Below are 14,280 nucleotides of genomic sequence, written 5' to 3'. Positions count from 1 at the left end.
GAGCTGGGCCAGGCAGAAGCCAAGAACCCAGAACTCGGTCTGGTCTCCCATGTGCTTGAGCTGTCACCTGCTGCCTCTCAGGGTGGGCCTTAGAAGGGGGCAGCACTGTGGCATAGCGGGTAAAGGTACTGTCTGCAGCACCGGCATCCCATATAGGCGCCAGGTTCAAGTCCCGGCTGTTCTGCTTCCAATCTGGCTCTCTGCTGTGGCCTGGGAACAGTAGAAGATGGCTCAAGTGCTTGGGCCCTGCACCCACATGGGAGACCGGGAAGAAGCTCCTGCTCCTGGCTTCAGAACAGCTCAGCTCCAGCCATTGCAGCCCTCTCTCTCTCTGTCTCTGCTTCTCTGTAGCTCTGCCTTTCAAATAAATAAATAAATATTTTTTAAAAAAAGTGATTCATAAGTTGAATACTTAGAACTATTTTACTAGTTTATTCTGACTCACAGTTCCTTTTAAAAAATTTTTTTTAAATTTATTTTATTTGGTAAAATGGGAAGAAGAGAAAGAGAAGCAGAGATCTCCCATCTGCTGATTCTCTCCTCAAATGCCCACAATAGCTAGAACTCGGCCAGGCTGAAGCTGTGCACCAGGAACTCACTCTGAGTCTCGTGTACATGGCAGGGACCTAAGTACTTGAAACATTGCTGATGCCTCCAGGGTGAATATTAGCAGGAATCTGGAACAGAGCCAAGACTCAAACCCAGGCCCTCTGATACAGATTGTGGGTATCTCCAGGGCCGTCTTAACCATGGTGCCAAATGCCTGCCCTCTCACCCACATTTCCTAGTCCTTAAGGAAGTAAACAGCCTTTTTAATGTAGAATAGAAAATAAGCAGTCTTTTGTTAACTAAAAAAAAGAAACCTTAAAGAAGTAATCATTAAAAAACCAAAAATCATTCTCTATATAAAGGCATTTGTTGAACAGTTATGTGAATCTGCTTCCTTCAGCTGCTAAATTTACAATATTAAAATGTATGTGCTCTTTATAAATGAAGGTTATCTTTTGAGAATTCAAAACATTAAATGAAAAGAACTCTATTAATTGTTAGCAAACATAGAATGGCAAAACTGGCCTTGTTTTCTAAATGCTGCTCACTTTCTTGAGGGTGAGACATCTATAAACAAGGCAAACCGGAAAACTATGTAAAGTGATGGTGACATACATGGAACCTCTAGGAGAGACACATGCATGAGAAGAATGATTGAAATTTAAACTGAGTTGGATCTACAGTTCCCCTGTTAATGCACTCTTTATAGTAATGAATTTATTTTCCTAGTTATGTGAAAATGAAGTAAGGTGAAAAATAACTAAAAATCTTGACCTCCAGTATAACATGCTAGCTTTTACATGGGAGTAAAGTCAGAGATCTTAGGTGCAGATCCTTTAATAATTTAAGAAACTCTAGGCCTCAGTAATATTAGTTATTATCCCTAGCCAGTTATGTCAACTGTTAGGAAATTGACAGCCTGTCTTAGCACTGGAGTAGTGGTCACACGTCCAATTGCAGGGAATTGCAAAGCTTTTGCAGGGTCAGATGGGATTCTGTGTGTTGGAAACATGTCTGTGATTAATAAACGTTTTGAGTTTTCCAGTTAACCTGCCAGTCCTTTGGTTGAACACTCTTCTAGTTCTAACCTAGAGTGTATGCTGAAGAGGCCCACATTTCTATTATAAAAATCCAGACATTATCCATAAAGTTGTAGAGAATTTATACTTAAATTTTTTTTTTAAGATTTATTTGAAAGGCAGTGTTGAGAGGGAAGGGAGAGATCTTCCACCTGCTGGTTTACTCCCGAGTTGGCTGCAACAGCCAGGGATGGGCCAGACTGAAACTAGGAGCCAGGAGCTTCATCTGGGTCTCCCATGTGGGTGCAGGAGCCTTTAAGACCTCAGCCTGGATCAAGGTGCAACTGTTTTAAAATAGGCCTCCATCTTGTAACTTGGGCCTGACCAGGCCCTGAACCCTGAGCCAGAAGCTCCTAAAAGTAAATAAATGAACTCCCCTTGCAATAAACTCCCCTAGCAACAGCCGATTAGCAGATAGCAGAGAAATACCTAAAGTTCCAGCTGTCTTTTCAGGGCAGTTAAGGTGATTGGTAACATCCCTGAGACCCTGCGGTTGGCACTACACCCCAGCAGCTCGGACCCTATACTTTAGCCAATCAGTTTAAAAGGCATCAACCCCAAAGCCATCCAACCACCTTTACTAGGTCCATTCCCGCCACTGGATGCACTAATCAATTCTAAGAGATGTCCTTTGAATTTCCCTCGGGATGAGATGATTTGCTAAATGGTACTAATGTCTCTGAAAACCTTATAAAAACCCTGTTAACTGAAGAGTCGGTGATAGTTGAGAGCCCAGGCCCGGACCTGTAATAAAACTCTCATGTGTTCTACAGCAGTTTCGGCTCCTTGGTGGTCTTTGGGGACAATTGAACTGGGCATAACAAGCCCAAGGCCTTGGACATCTTCTGCTGTTTTGCTGGCCATAGCATAGAGCTGGATTGGAAGTGGAGCAACCAGGACTGAAGAGGCACCCATATGGGTTGCCGGCACTGCAGGCGGTGGCTTTACTTGCTACGCCACAGAGCTGGCCCCATATATGCATTTTTTTTTTTAAAGATTTATTTACTTGAAAGAGTTACACAGAGAGAGGAGAATCAGAGAGAGAGAGGTGTCTTCCATCTGTTGGTTCACTCACCAGTTGGCTGCAACGGCCAGAGCTGCGCCAATCTGAAGCCAGGAGCCAGGAGCCTCCCCCTGGTCTTCCAAGTGGGTGCAGGGGCCCAAGGACTCGGGCCATTTTCTGCTTTCCCAGGCCATAGCAGAGAGCTGGATTGGAAGTGGAGCAGCTGGGTCTCGAACCAGCACCCATATGGGATTCCGGTGCCCCAAGCCAGGGTGTTAACCTGCGTCACATTGCTGGCCCCCTATATATGCATTTTTAAAAATTAGAATTTGGAGTGTTGAGGCTGGCACCGTGGCTCACTAGGCTAATCCTCTGCCTTGTGGCGCCGGCACACCAGGTCCTAGTCCCGGTCGGGGCGCCGGATTCTGTCCCGGTTGCCCCTCTTCCAGGCCAGCTCTCTGCTGTGGCCTGGGAGTGCAGTGGAGGATGGCCCAAGTGCTTGGGCCCTGCACCCCATGGGAGACCAGGAGAAGCACTTGGCTCCTGGCTTCGGATCAGCGCGGTGCGCTGGCCGCAGCGCGCCAGCTGCGGCAGCCATTGGAGGGTGAACCAACGGCAAAAAGGAAGACCTTTCTCTCTGTCTCTCTCACTGTCCACTCTGCCTGTCAAAAAAAAAAAAAAAAAAAAAAAAGAATTTGGAGTGTTGAAAAAATGAGCCTTTATTTTCCTTATAAATTCTCCTAAGTTCATATTCAGCTATACAAAATTTAAAAACTTAAGTGTGAGGCAGGCATCGTGTCAAATAGGTTAAGCCGCCAGTTGGGACACCTCTAATCCTTTATCAAAGCCCTGGCTACTCCACTTCCAATCTCAGGCACCTTCTTGCTAAGGTGTCTGAGAAGTCAGCAGATGATGGCCCAAGTTGTCGGACCCTCTAGGGGACCCAGATGGAGTTCCAGGCTGCAGGCTTCAGCCTGGCCCAGCTACAGCTGTTGTGGCCATTTGGGGAAGCAGTGGATGGTATATCTATCTCTGTCTCTTCCTCTCTGTAACTGCCTTTCAAATATATTTTTAATAAAGATTTACTTATTTACTTATTTGAAAGGCAGAGTTAGAAAGGGAAAGACAGATCTTCCATCTGCTGGTTTACTCCCCAGATGGCCACAACAGCTGGGGCTGGGCTGATCTGAAGCCAGGAGCTTTTGGGTCTCCCGTGGGTGCAGAGCCCAAGCACTTGGGCCATCTTCCGCTGCTTGACCCAGGCGCATTAGCAGGGAGCTGGATCAGAATCAGAGCAGCCAGAACTCGAACTGGCACCCATGTGGGATGTCAGCAGTACACGCAGCAACTTAACCTGCTGACTGTTCTGCTTTTGATCCAGCTTCCTGTTAATGTGCACCCTGGGGGACAGCAGGTGATAGCACAAGTGCTTGAGGCCCTGCAACCCATGTGGGAAACCCAAATTGAGTGTGGGCTCCTGGGTGTTGCAGTCCAATTTGGGAATGAACCAGTACATGTGAGATCTGTCTCAGTTTCTTTCCCTTTGTGTTTCTGCCTTTCAAGTTACATAAAAGTAAAAAGTTAAAAAAGTGTTTTAAGCTTTACATTTTTTACCTATTAGTGAACATTGATAGATTGACACCCATTGCTATGAGGGTATGGGGATGCAGGCATTCTTGTATGCCATCAAAGGAGTTGTTAGTATTTATTTTAAATATTGACTTTTTAAAAAAGATTTATTTATTTGAAAGGCAGAGTTACAGAGAGGCAGAGGCAGAAAGAGAGAGAGGTCTTTCATCTGCTGATTCACTCCCCAGATGCCCACGGTGGCCAGAGCTGCGCCGATCCGAAGCTAGGAGCCAGGAGCTTCTTCTGGGTCTCTCAAGGGTGTGGAGGGGCCCAAGGACTTGGGCCATCTTCAACTGCTATCCCAGGCCATAACAGAGAGCTGGGTTGGAAGTGGAGCATCCAGGACTCGAATTGGTGCCCATATGGCGTGCTGGCACTGCAGACGGCAGCTTTACAGTGCCAGCCCCTTTAGTTAGTATTTACATGTAAGGACTTTGTCAGTGAATCTAATATATGTGCCTTTTGGAGATAATTTAGCAACTAAATCAAAAATATAATACCTTTTCTTGTAGCATTTATACTTCTACAAATTTATGCTATTGGGACATTACTATAAGTGTGCCAAGAAATGTAGCAGTTTTTATTGAGACACTGTTTGTAACAGTGAAAATGTGGAGATAGCCCTTATTGTTGGGGCACTGGTTACTTATGATTTAACCAGTTAGTATTTAAGGTTATGGCCAACAGTGGGGTCTCCTGACTAAACAGTATCAGTTTGAATCTTCACTGTAGAGCTTCTTTTTCTCTTTTCTTTTTTTTTGGACAGGCAGAGTTAGACAGTGAGAGAGAGAGAAAGGTCTTCCTTCCAATTGGTTCACCCCCCAGATGGCTGCTATGGCCGGAACTGCGCCGATTTGAAGCCAGGAGATAGGTGCTTCCTCCCGGTTTCCCATGCGGGTGCAGGGCCCAAGCACTTAGGCCATCCTCCACTGTCTTCCTGGGCCACAGCAGAGAGCTGGACTGGAAGAGGGGCAACCGAGATAGAATCCGGCGCCCCGACCAGGACTAGAACCCGGGGTGCCGGTGCCGCAGGCAGAGGATTAGCTTAGTGAGCCACGGTGCCGGCCCACTGTAGAACTTCTTACCTCTATGATCTTTGGCAGATTATTGGACCTTGTTAAGCTTTAGTTTCTTTTTATGTTCAATGAAGGTTATAATAATAAACTTAGAGTTTTATTTTTAAAAATGAGATAAGCCCCTAAAGTGCTTAGCATGATGTCTGCCGCATTCTTGTTGAGTAAAATTAACAGTTACCATAGTTATGCTGACATTGTAAAATTTTTAACTGAGGCATATTTCTGTGTCAGTATTGATATATTATGCAAATTACAGTACTTTTTAAAAAAATATGTATTTATTTGAAAGATAAAGATAGGAAGATCTGGCCGGCGCCGCAGCTCAGTTGGCTAATCCCGGCGCTGGCACACTGGGTTCTAGTCCCAGTTGGGGCGCTGGTTCTGTCCTGGTAGCTCCTCTTCCAGTCCAGCTCTCTGCTGTGGCCCGGGAAGGCAGTGGAGGATGGCCCAAGTGCCTGGGCCCTGCACCTGCATGGGAGACCAGGAGGAAGTGCCTGGCTTCTGGCTTGGATTGGCGCAGCACGCTGGCCGTAGCAGCCATTTGGGGGGTGAACCAACGGAAGGAAGACCTTTCTCTCTGTCTCTCTCTCACTAACTCTGCCTGTTAAAAAAAAAAAAAAAAAAGATCTTCCATCTGTCCGTTCACTCCCCAGTTGGCCATAACCAGGCTGAAGCAGGAGCCCACATAGATTGCAGGGTATAAGTACTTGGGACATCTATTGCTTTCCCAGGTACATTAGCAGGAAACTGGATCAGAAGTAGAGCAGCCAGAATTCAAACCTGCACTTGGATATGGGCTGTATCACAAGTGGCAGCCATAAACGTGGTTTTGAAAAAAATTTAAAAGATATCATGTTGCTCACCGTGTTCATGTTGTAGGGCAGAGGAGATCAGGGGAGATACTTTCTCTGTGATAGGCTTTTATTTATAACATTTCTTTAGAATTGAACACTTTAAAAAGGTAGGGAACAAGGTTAAATATCTACACAAAACCCCACCCACAGGTTAAAATACCGCCACAGTTTTTGTTGCTTCAGAAGTACCCTCCGTGCTTCAGGGCCCTCATGCTTTGGGAAGCTGGACCTGTAGCGCTATGTTCTGAAGCAAGGAGAAAGGAAAAGATTGGCGAGAGCAGGCCCTGATTTAATGCTGCAGGAATTCTGCGGAGTCTGGCTTCCTAGAACATCACATCCCATAGGACCTCGCCCTCCCTGAAACTTAACATTTATAGTAATTCTGCCCTTTGCTGCTGAAGTAAAGTCTTTTGTAATTCTAGAACACTAGTTTTTCTTTCTTTTTTAAAAAATTTTATTTGAAAGAGAAAAAAAATGAGAGCAAGCAAGTACTCTCATCTGCGGGTTCACTGTCCACGTGCCTGCAGCAGCTGCAGCTGAGCCAGACCAAAGCCCGGAGCCAGGGCCTCGCCACTTGAGCTGTATCTGTTGTCTCCCCTGGTGCACATCACAAGGAGCTGGGCTCCAGCGCAGAGCCATAATTGAACCTGGGCACTCTGATAGATAATGCAGGCTTTTTTTTTTTTAAACATTTACTTTTATTTATTTGAAAGGTAGAGTTAGGGCAAGACAGAGAGGTCTTCCATCTGCTGGTTCACACCCTTAATAGCCACAATGGCCAGGTCTGGGCCAGGCCGAATCCAGGAGCTTCCAGCATCTTCCTCCCGTGAGGGTTCAAGGCCCAAACACGTGGGCCATTCTCCACTGCTTTCCCAGGCACACTGGCAGGGAGCTAGATCGTTAGTGGAGCAGCCAGGACTCAAACCATTGCCCATATGGGATTTCAGCACTACAGGCAGTGGCTTGACCTGCTATGCCACAACACTGGCTCCAGTATAGGCATCTTTACCACTATGCTAGATGCTTGCCCCCACACTGATTTTCTTGACCTTAGAAATCCCCTTTATGGACTAGTGTTGTGATGCTCCTTTTGGGACACCTGGGTTCCACACGCATCCCTTCCAATCCAGCTCCCTGCTAATGCATCTTGGGAGGCAGCACATGATGGTGCAAGTGTTTGGGCCCCTGCCCACCCATGTGGGAGACCTGAATGGAGTCCCTAGCTCCTGAGTTCAACCAAGCCCAGCGCTGCCATTTAAAACCTTGAAAGGATTCATAGCTGAGGCACGAGGAAGCTGGCTGGAGAGTTAAGAAGCGGGTTTATTCCTTTTTATACTTCCTTACCTTCGGACCCTGTGAATGTTTTGCCTTATTTAAATTATACCGTTTTGTTTAAGAAATTAAAACATAGTTTGAAAAATAATACTTAAAGTACCACAAAGAGGAAGGGTGTGTGTGAGAGAGACAGCAAGGGAGTAGGAGGGGGAGAGGGAGTTCCTGTCCAACAGTGCTCCCTAGTATCCTGTTCTCAGCCTTGGGGCAGGGCAGGGTGGAGTTGGTTAATGTTCATTATAAACCAGAACATCCAGTTGTGGTCTGAGTGAGCGTATGATTGCCGCTTTCATACTAGACTTACCCAGTTAAGTTTTCATATAGCCTGAAAGGGTGGCTGTAAAGCCGTAGAAAGGACACACGTTTTGGAACCAGAGAAAGAGACTTGAATTTGATTCCTCCCTCTGCTGTGTGTTCGCCCTTCACAATCTCTCAAGATGTGAGAAGAATAAATGAGATAATGTGACAGTGATTTCTAAATTAGCAGTATTATTCAAATATAGCTATTATTACTGGTATTTTAACTTATATTGACAATCTATCAAGTTGGTTAGAATTGTTGAACATTAATCACAGATGTAACTTTTGTTTTTGTTTTTTTTAAAAAGTTTATTTTATTTAAAAGCCAGAGTAGCATAGAGAGAGGAACAGAGAGAGAGAGAGAGAGAGAGAGAGAGATCCTATCCTTTGGTTCACTCCCCAAGTGGCTGCAGTGGCCTGGGCTGGGCTGGGCCAGACCAAAGCCAGGAGCCAGGAGCTCCATCAGGTCTCCCACATGGGTGGCAGGGGCACAAGCACTTGGACCATCTTCTGTTGCCTTCTCGGGCACATTAGAAGAGGCAGCTGGATCAGAAATGGAGCAGCTGGGATTTGACCCAGTACTCCAGCTTGGGAATTGCAAGCACTGGCTTAACCAGCTGTCTGCGATGCCAGCGCCAGATATACTGTTTGTAGATGGCTTAGTCACCTCCTCCTCTGGGAGAGTTGAAGAGTTCTCTCAGTTCTCTGTCACTCTGTCGTTGTCTTCGAGACTTCGCCCTCCTCGTCACTGTTCCCTGCTTCTGGACTTGGACCACGACAGTGACTTATAGTTGAATTAGTGTTCTTGATGGGTATTGTATACGTTTTTGCCTTTTAAGCTTTGGAATAGTTTACATTTATCTCATGGAGTTTGAGTTTTCGTAGATAATTCTCTGTGAGGTCAGAGTTCCTTTCTGATCTCCCAGCTTAGCAGGAGGGCGCTGTTGCCTTTGTGAGGCCGACTCTGCTCCCTCTCTCTTCCCCTTTTTCACCCACTCTGTTCCATTAGTTGTCATCCTTCATGTTGTGTTTTCAATCTTTCTCTCAAATTTTTAGCTTCTTTCTCAACCTCACAAGTAGACTGAGGTTTCTGATAGCCCTAGAATAACTTTTCTTTTTAAAGATTGATTTTATTTATTTGAAATGCAGAGTTAGAGAAGGAGAGACAGAGAAAGAGATCTTCCGTTCATCCACTCACTCCCCAGATGGCTACAATGGCTAGGGCTGGACCCGACCAAACCCGGAAACTTCTTCCAGGTCTCACACATGGGTGCAGAGGCCTAAGCACTTGGGCCATCTTCTGCTGCTTTCGCAGGCCCTTAGCAGGGAACTGGATCAGAAGTGGAGCAGCTGGGACTCAGACCAGTGCCCATATGGGATGCCAGCACTGCAGGTGGCAGCTTTACATAATACGCCACAATGCTAACCCCTAAAGTAACTTTCAAGTTTAAATCCCTCCCTACTGTCAATTATTTTTTCCTTCAAAGGTTGATTGCCTTTACTTTCAGTTTTCATTAATTTCCCATTACATTGTGATTTCTGATTTGATTTCCTCTTTGCTGATTTACTTTTGTAGAAACATTTTTTAAGATTTATTTTATTTTTATTTGAAAGTCAGAGTTACAGAGAGGCGAGGCGGGGTGGGGGGTGGGGTAGGGGAGGGTCTTCCATCCAATGGTTCACTCCCCAGTTGGCCGCAACGGCTGGAGCTGTACCTTTCGGAAGCCAGGAGCCAGGAGCTTCTTTCAGGTCTTCCATGCGGGTGCGGGGGCCCAAGGACTTGGGCCATCTTCTGCTTTCCCAGATCATAACAGAGAGCTGGATTGGAAGTGGAGCAGCCAGGTCTCGAACTGGCGCCCATATGGGATGCTGGCGCTTCAGGCCAGGGTGTTAACCCACTGTGCCACAGCGCCAGCCCCATGACATCTCTTTTAATTATGCTGTTCTCTTGGCTTCTGTGTTATGTTGATTCCCGAGTTTTCTTTCTTTTCCTCTAAATCTCTTTTGCTGTTTCTTTTCCTATCACCTGGTGCTTAAATTTTGGGATTATTCATACTTCTCTTCTTGGTCATTTTTTCACTCTGTATTTTCCTTCCACAGCTGTTTATATTACCTTAATAACCATTAAGTCTGTACTGTTCTATTTTACATCTAGACTCCCTCTGAGATTTCAGGGGAAAATAGTGGCAGCAGCTGTAGAGACTGATAATGGTCTCTGCCTCTCTTCTGAACTTGAAGTTCCTCAGTGTTAGCTGCCTTGCAGAACTTGAGATTCACCTGTACAGCATCTCTAATAGATACTTCTCTCTCGTGTCCTGCTTCTTCTTTCTCTGTCTCTGTCAGTGCTGGCATCAGCCACCTAGTCCTTGATGCTGGAAAGCACAGGAGTCATCCTTGAGCCCTTCCTGACCAAGCCCCAGGATTCAGCTTCTCACACATGTTTCTCATACATGTGCTGTTTGTCATTGCTGTTCAGTCAAGTTTCTTAACAGTAAACTAAATGTGATGTGTTACTTCCTCAACCTTAACCGTTTTTATGACTTTTTGTTGCCTACAGGATAAAGTCTAAAGTCCTTGGCATGGCAAACAAAGTTCTTTACAACGTGTTCCTAAGCTAACTTGGGGACTTTTTAAAGGAATTTGTGAGGATCTTATTAACTTCTCTATTGCCATAGCAGAGCACCTGGAATATAGAATTTTGGTAACTTGTTGGATGAATATGTTCAAAGAACATAAGAGACCCCTCAGCCCACAGGGTCTACAGAGCTCCCTTGTTGTCTTGGGAATGGCAGATTCAGAGATCTTAAGAACTGTGTTTCTGGAGTCAGACTGACCTGGGTTCAAGCCCTCTCTGTGACACTAACCAGCGGTGTCTGTTTCCTCAGCTGTAAGGTGCTGATGCTGGAGTGAATGAGAATTCATTGTAAAGCTCGTATCACTGTCCCTGGTACAGAGTAGTAATTTTGAACTATTACTAAATGTGGGGTGTAGTTTTAATGAACAGTAGCACTATAGTAGCACTTAGTTGAACCATGTAGTCAGGAAAGAGGCACAAGAGTGACTTGGTGGGGCTTTGTGTGTTAAACCACTGCCTGCGGTGCCGGACAAGCCCCAGCTGCTCCACTTCTGATCCAGCTCCCTACTAACGTGCCTGGGAAAGCAGCAGAGGATGGCTCAAGTGCTTGGGCTCCTATACCCACGTGGGAGACCCAGAATAAGCTCCTGACTTAGACCTGGACAGTCTCAGCTGTTGCAGCCATTTGGGGCGTGAACTAGTAAATGGAAGACCTCTCTCTATAACTACCTTTCCAATAAGTCAAATAAATCTTAAAATAAAGAGGGGCTGGCGCTGTGGCACAGCGGGTTAATGTCCTGGCCAGAAGCGCTGGCATCCCATATGGGCACCAGTTTGAGTCCCAGCTGCTCCACTTCCGATCCTGCTCTCTGCTATGGCCTGGGAAAGCAATGGAAGATGACCCAAGATGTTGGGCCCCTGCACCCACATGGGAGACCCAGAAGAACCTCCTGGCTCCTGGCTTCAGATCGGCACAGTTCTGGCCGTTGTGGCTAACTGGGGAGTGAACCAAGACCTTGGGCCCCTGCACCCGTGTGGGAGACCCAGAAGAAGCTTCTGGCTCCTGGCTTTGGATTGGTGCAGTTCTGGCCATTGCAGCCAACTGGGGAGTGAACCAGCAGATGGAAGACCTCTCTCTCTGTCTCTCCTCTCTCTCTAACTCTGACTTTCAAATAAATAAATAAATAAATCTTTTAAAAAAAATTAAAGAGTGACTTGTTCTCTCCATTGATCTTCTTGAGAGCCTTAGCTTAATGAGGCTAATTTCATTTTATCAGTAACAGTGACTGTCAGTGTACTTTGATCTCTTATTCTGTTTACTCATCTGTGAGAAAAATGAGTGCCTTTTTAAAAAAAATTTTTTTAAGTTTTTTTTTTTTTTTTTTTAAGATTTATTTATTTATTTGAAAGCCAAAGTTACCCAGAGCGAGGAGAGGCAGAGAGAGAGAGAGAAGTCTTCCATCCGATGGTTCACTTCCCAGATCCACAAAGGCTGGAGCTGCGCCGATCAGGAGCCAGGAGCTTCTTCCGGGTCTCCCATGGGGTGCAGGGGCCCAAGCACTTGGGCCATCCTCCACTGCCTTCCCAGGCCACAATAGAGAGCTGGACTGGAAGAGGAGCAGCTGGGACTAGAACCGGCGCCCATATGGAATGCCGGCACTTCAGGCCAGGGTGTTAACCCACTGTGCCACAGTGCCAGCCGCAAAAGATTTATTTATTTGAAAGGCAGAGTTAGAGGCAGAGGCAGACAGAGAGGTCTTCCATCCACTGGTTCACTCCCCAAATGGTGCAACGGCCAGAGATGGGCCGATCAGGAGCCAGGAGCTTCCTTTGGGTCTCCCATGCGGGTACAGGGGCCTGAGGACTTGGACCATCTTCTGCTTTCCTAGGTTACAGCAGAGAGCTAGATTGGATGTGGAGCAGCTGGGACTCGAACTGGAACCCATATGGGATGCTGACACCGCAGGTGGCAGCTTTACCCACTACTCCATGGCGCCGGCCCCTAATTATTGTTCTTATTCATTCTACCCTTTACAAGATACTCTGAGCAGTGATAGTAAAAATTAATTTCAACTTGAAGAACAAGAAAGGAGGAAATCCGAGAAGGACAAAGCTAACAGAAGGGTCTAGGTTAAGTGTCTGAGGAGAGTAGAGTCTTAAGAAAGGAAGATTCCAATTTCATTCAGTGATTCATCAAGTGTTTGTTCACAGAGTAAGGGCGGTGGGTGCTGGAGTGGGTGGAGTATGAGCCTTCAGAATTAAGGCCTAGTTCCTTTCTGTGAGGATTTTTTATTTGGATAATTTTTTGAGACTTTGTAGCTGTATATGCTATTGTGAGAAATAATTGAAATCCCTTGAACATCATTGCAAGAACTTTAAAGTTTTATTAATAGTGAAGATACTCCTTGCATAACTGGCATGAAGCTGCAGGAATTTTAAAAAGCTGAGGTTACTCTCCTTGCAGCTACAGCAAATGAAGAAGGTTTTGTGCAGCTGTATTTTTACCAAACTTTGAGGGGTGAGTACAGTAGTCTTAAGCTGTGAATGGAAGAAGAGAGTGAGTTAAGGCAAGCCTGCCTGTTTCTTTCTTCCTTGCCTCAGGTTTTTAGAACCCAAGTAATGACTGACCTGTGTTAATCCCAGGAGTAATGGTTATGTTTTTTGTTTTCATCTAGAATACTTTATCCTGCTGAGAGTGTGATGTGATGGTGAAATTTTTTGTATGCTTTTAGAATGAAAACCGAGAGCGGCCGGAGCACAGCGACAGGAGGAGAGTTGGCAACCCCGAGCCTTTATCCAATGGACGACCCCAGGGTAACTCACGGCAGGTGGTGGAACAAGATGAGGAAGAAGATGAGGAGCTGACACTGAAATATGGCGCCAAACATGTCATCATGCTATTTGTCCCTGTGACCCTCTGCATGGTGGTGGTCGTGGCTACTATCAAATCGGTCAGCTTTTACACCCGGAAGGATGGGCAGCTGTACGTAAGAGTGTTCTGTTTTATTCTCATGGCCAGTGTGGCCTCTCTAGCCTGTGACCAGCACATTGAAGGCCTCTGTCCTGAGGGGCGTGAAGGCTGGAGAATCCATCCTCTGTGATGGCCAGGAGCAGTTGAGAGCAGGGCTGTCACCAGGTGCTTTAAGGGAGAAAATGAACATTGTAGGGTTGTGTTTCCTGACGGTGTCATGGGATGTGGTACGTTTATCTGGAGATGAGCAGGTAAGCAGGAATTTTGCCCACTTCAAGGCCAGTGGGCCCATTGCTCTTCTGCCAGGAATGTTCTGTTCTTTCCACCTTCGGTGTATTAAGTTCCTGCCATCCTTCCCATCCTGGCTGAAGTGTTAGCTCTAAATTTAAAGATAACGTCTCTGATCTCCTGACAGAATGAGGCCCTTCCTGCTTTCTTCCTCATAGCACCTGTTCTTCTTCCCTTGCTAAAGTCTGTATATATATTGACCTCGTTTATTTAACATTTGGTGTCCTTCTTTACTGTGAGGCCTGTGAGGGCACTTTTTCCAGGGTGAGGTTTACAATAAATATGTGGGGAAAAAGTTAATTTAAAGAGTAAATAACCACGGCAAAATAGCGCACTCTAGGCTCTTCGGGAGCTGTTATGTATATTCTCTGGTGCTGCTAGTGTCAACCTTGGGCCTCCAAGAAAAATGCTTTGATTCAGATGTCATCTGTTTCTGTCTCTAGGACTCTTACGGGGCCCAAAGAAGAGTTCTAAAATGTAAAATTTGGAAGTTTCTGAAAAACTGCATGGTGTTCTGTCTGCCAAGCCTCTTATCTTTTTGGAAGAATGGCTAAGACAATGACGAGGGTTAGAGACAATATCCATAGAGATTGGGGAATCTTTTCTGTAGAAATTAGGGTTAGG

General features: G+C 45.8%; 1 protein-coding gene across 4 annotated transcripts in view; it reads left to right on the top strand.

Moving 5' to 3' along the window:
* Window positions 1-14,280, top strand: part of PSEN1 (presenilin 1) — an 80,264-nt gene that overhangs the window by 15,469 nt on the left and 50,515 nt on the right. For all 4 annotated transcript variants that reach the window (XM_062181101.1, XM_062181103.1, XM_062181100.1 and 1 more), the window contains exon 4: window positions 13,130-13,380. In XM_062181101.1, coding sequence (XP_062037085.1) covers window positions 13,130-13,380 — 251 coding nt within the window. The remainder of the gene's footprint in view (window positions 1-13,129; window positions 13,381-14,280) is intronic.

Source organism: Lepus europaeus, chromosome 22 (assembly GCF_033115175.1).
Source record: "Lepus europaeus isolate LE1 chromosome 22, mLepTim1.pri, whole genome shotgun sequence".
Lineage (NCBI taxonomy): Eukaryota > Metazoa > Chordata > Mammalia > Lagomorpha > Leporidae > Lepus > Lepus europaeus.
Note: the sequence above shows the minus strand (reverse complement) of the source record. Positions and strands in the feature narration are given on the sequence as shown.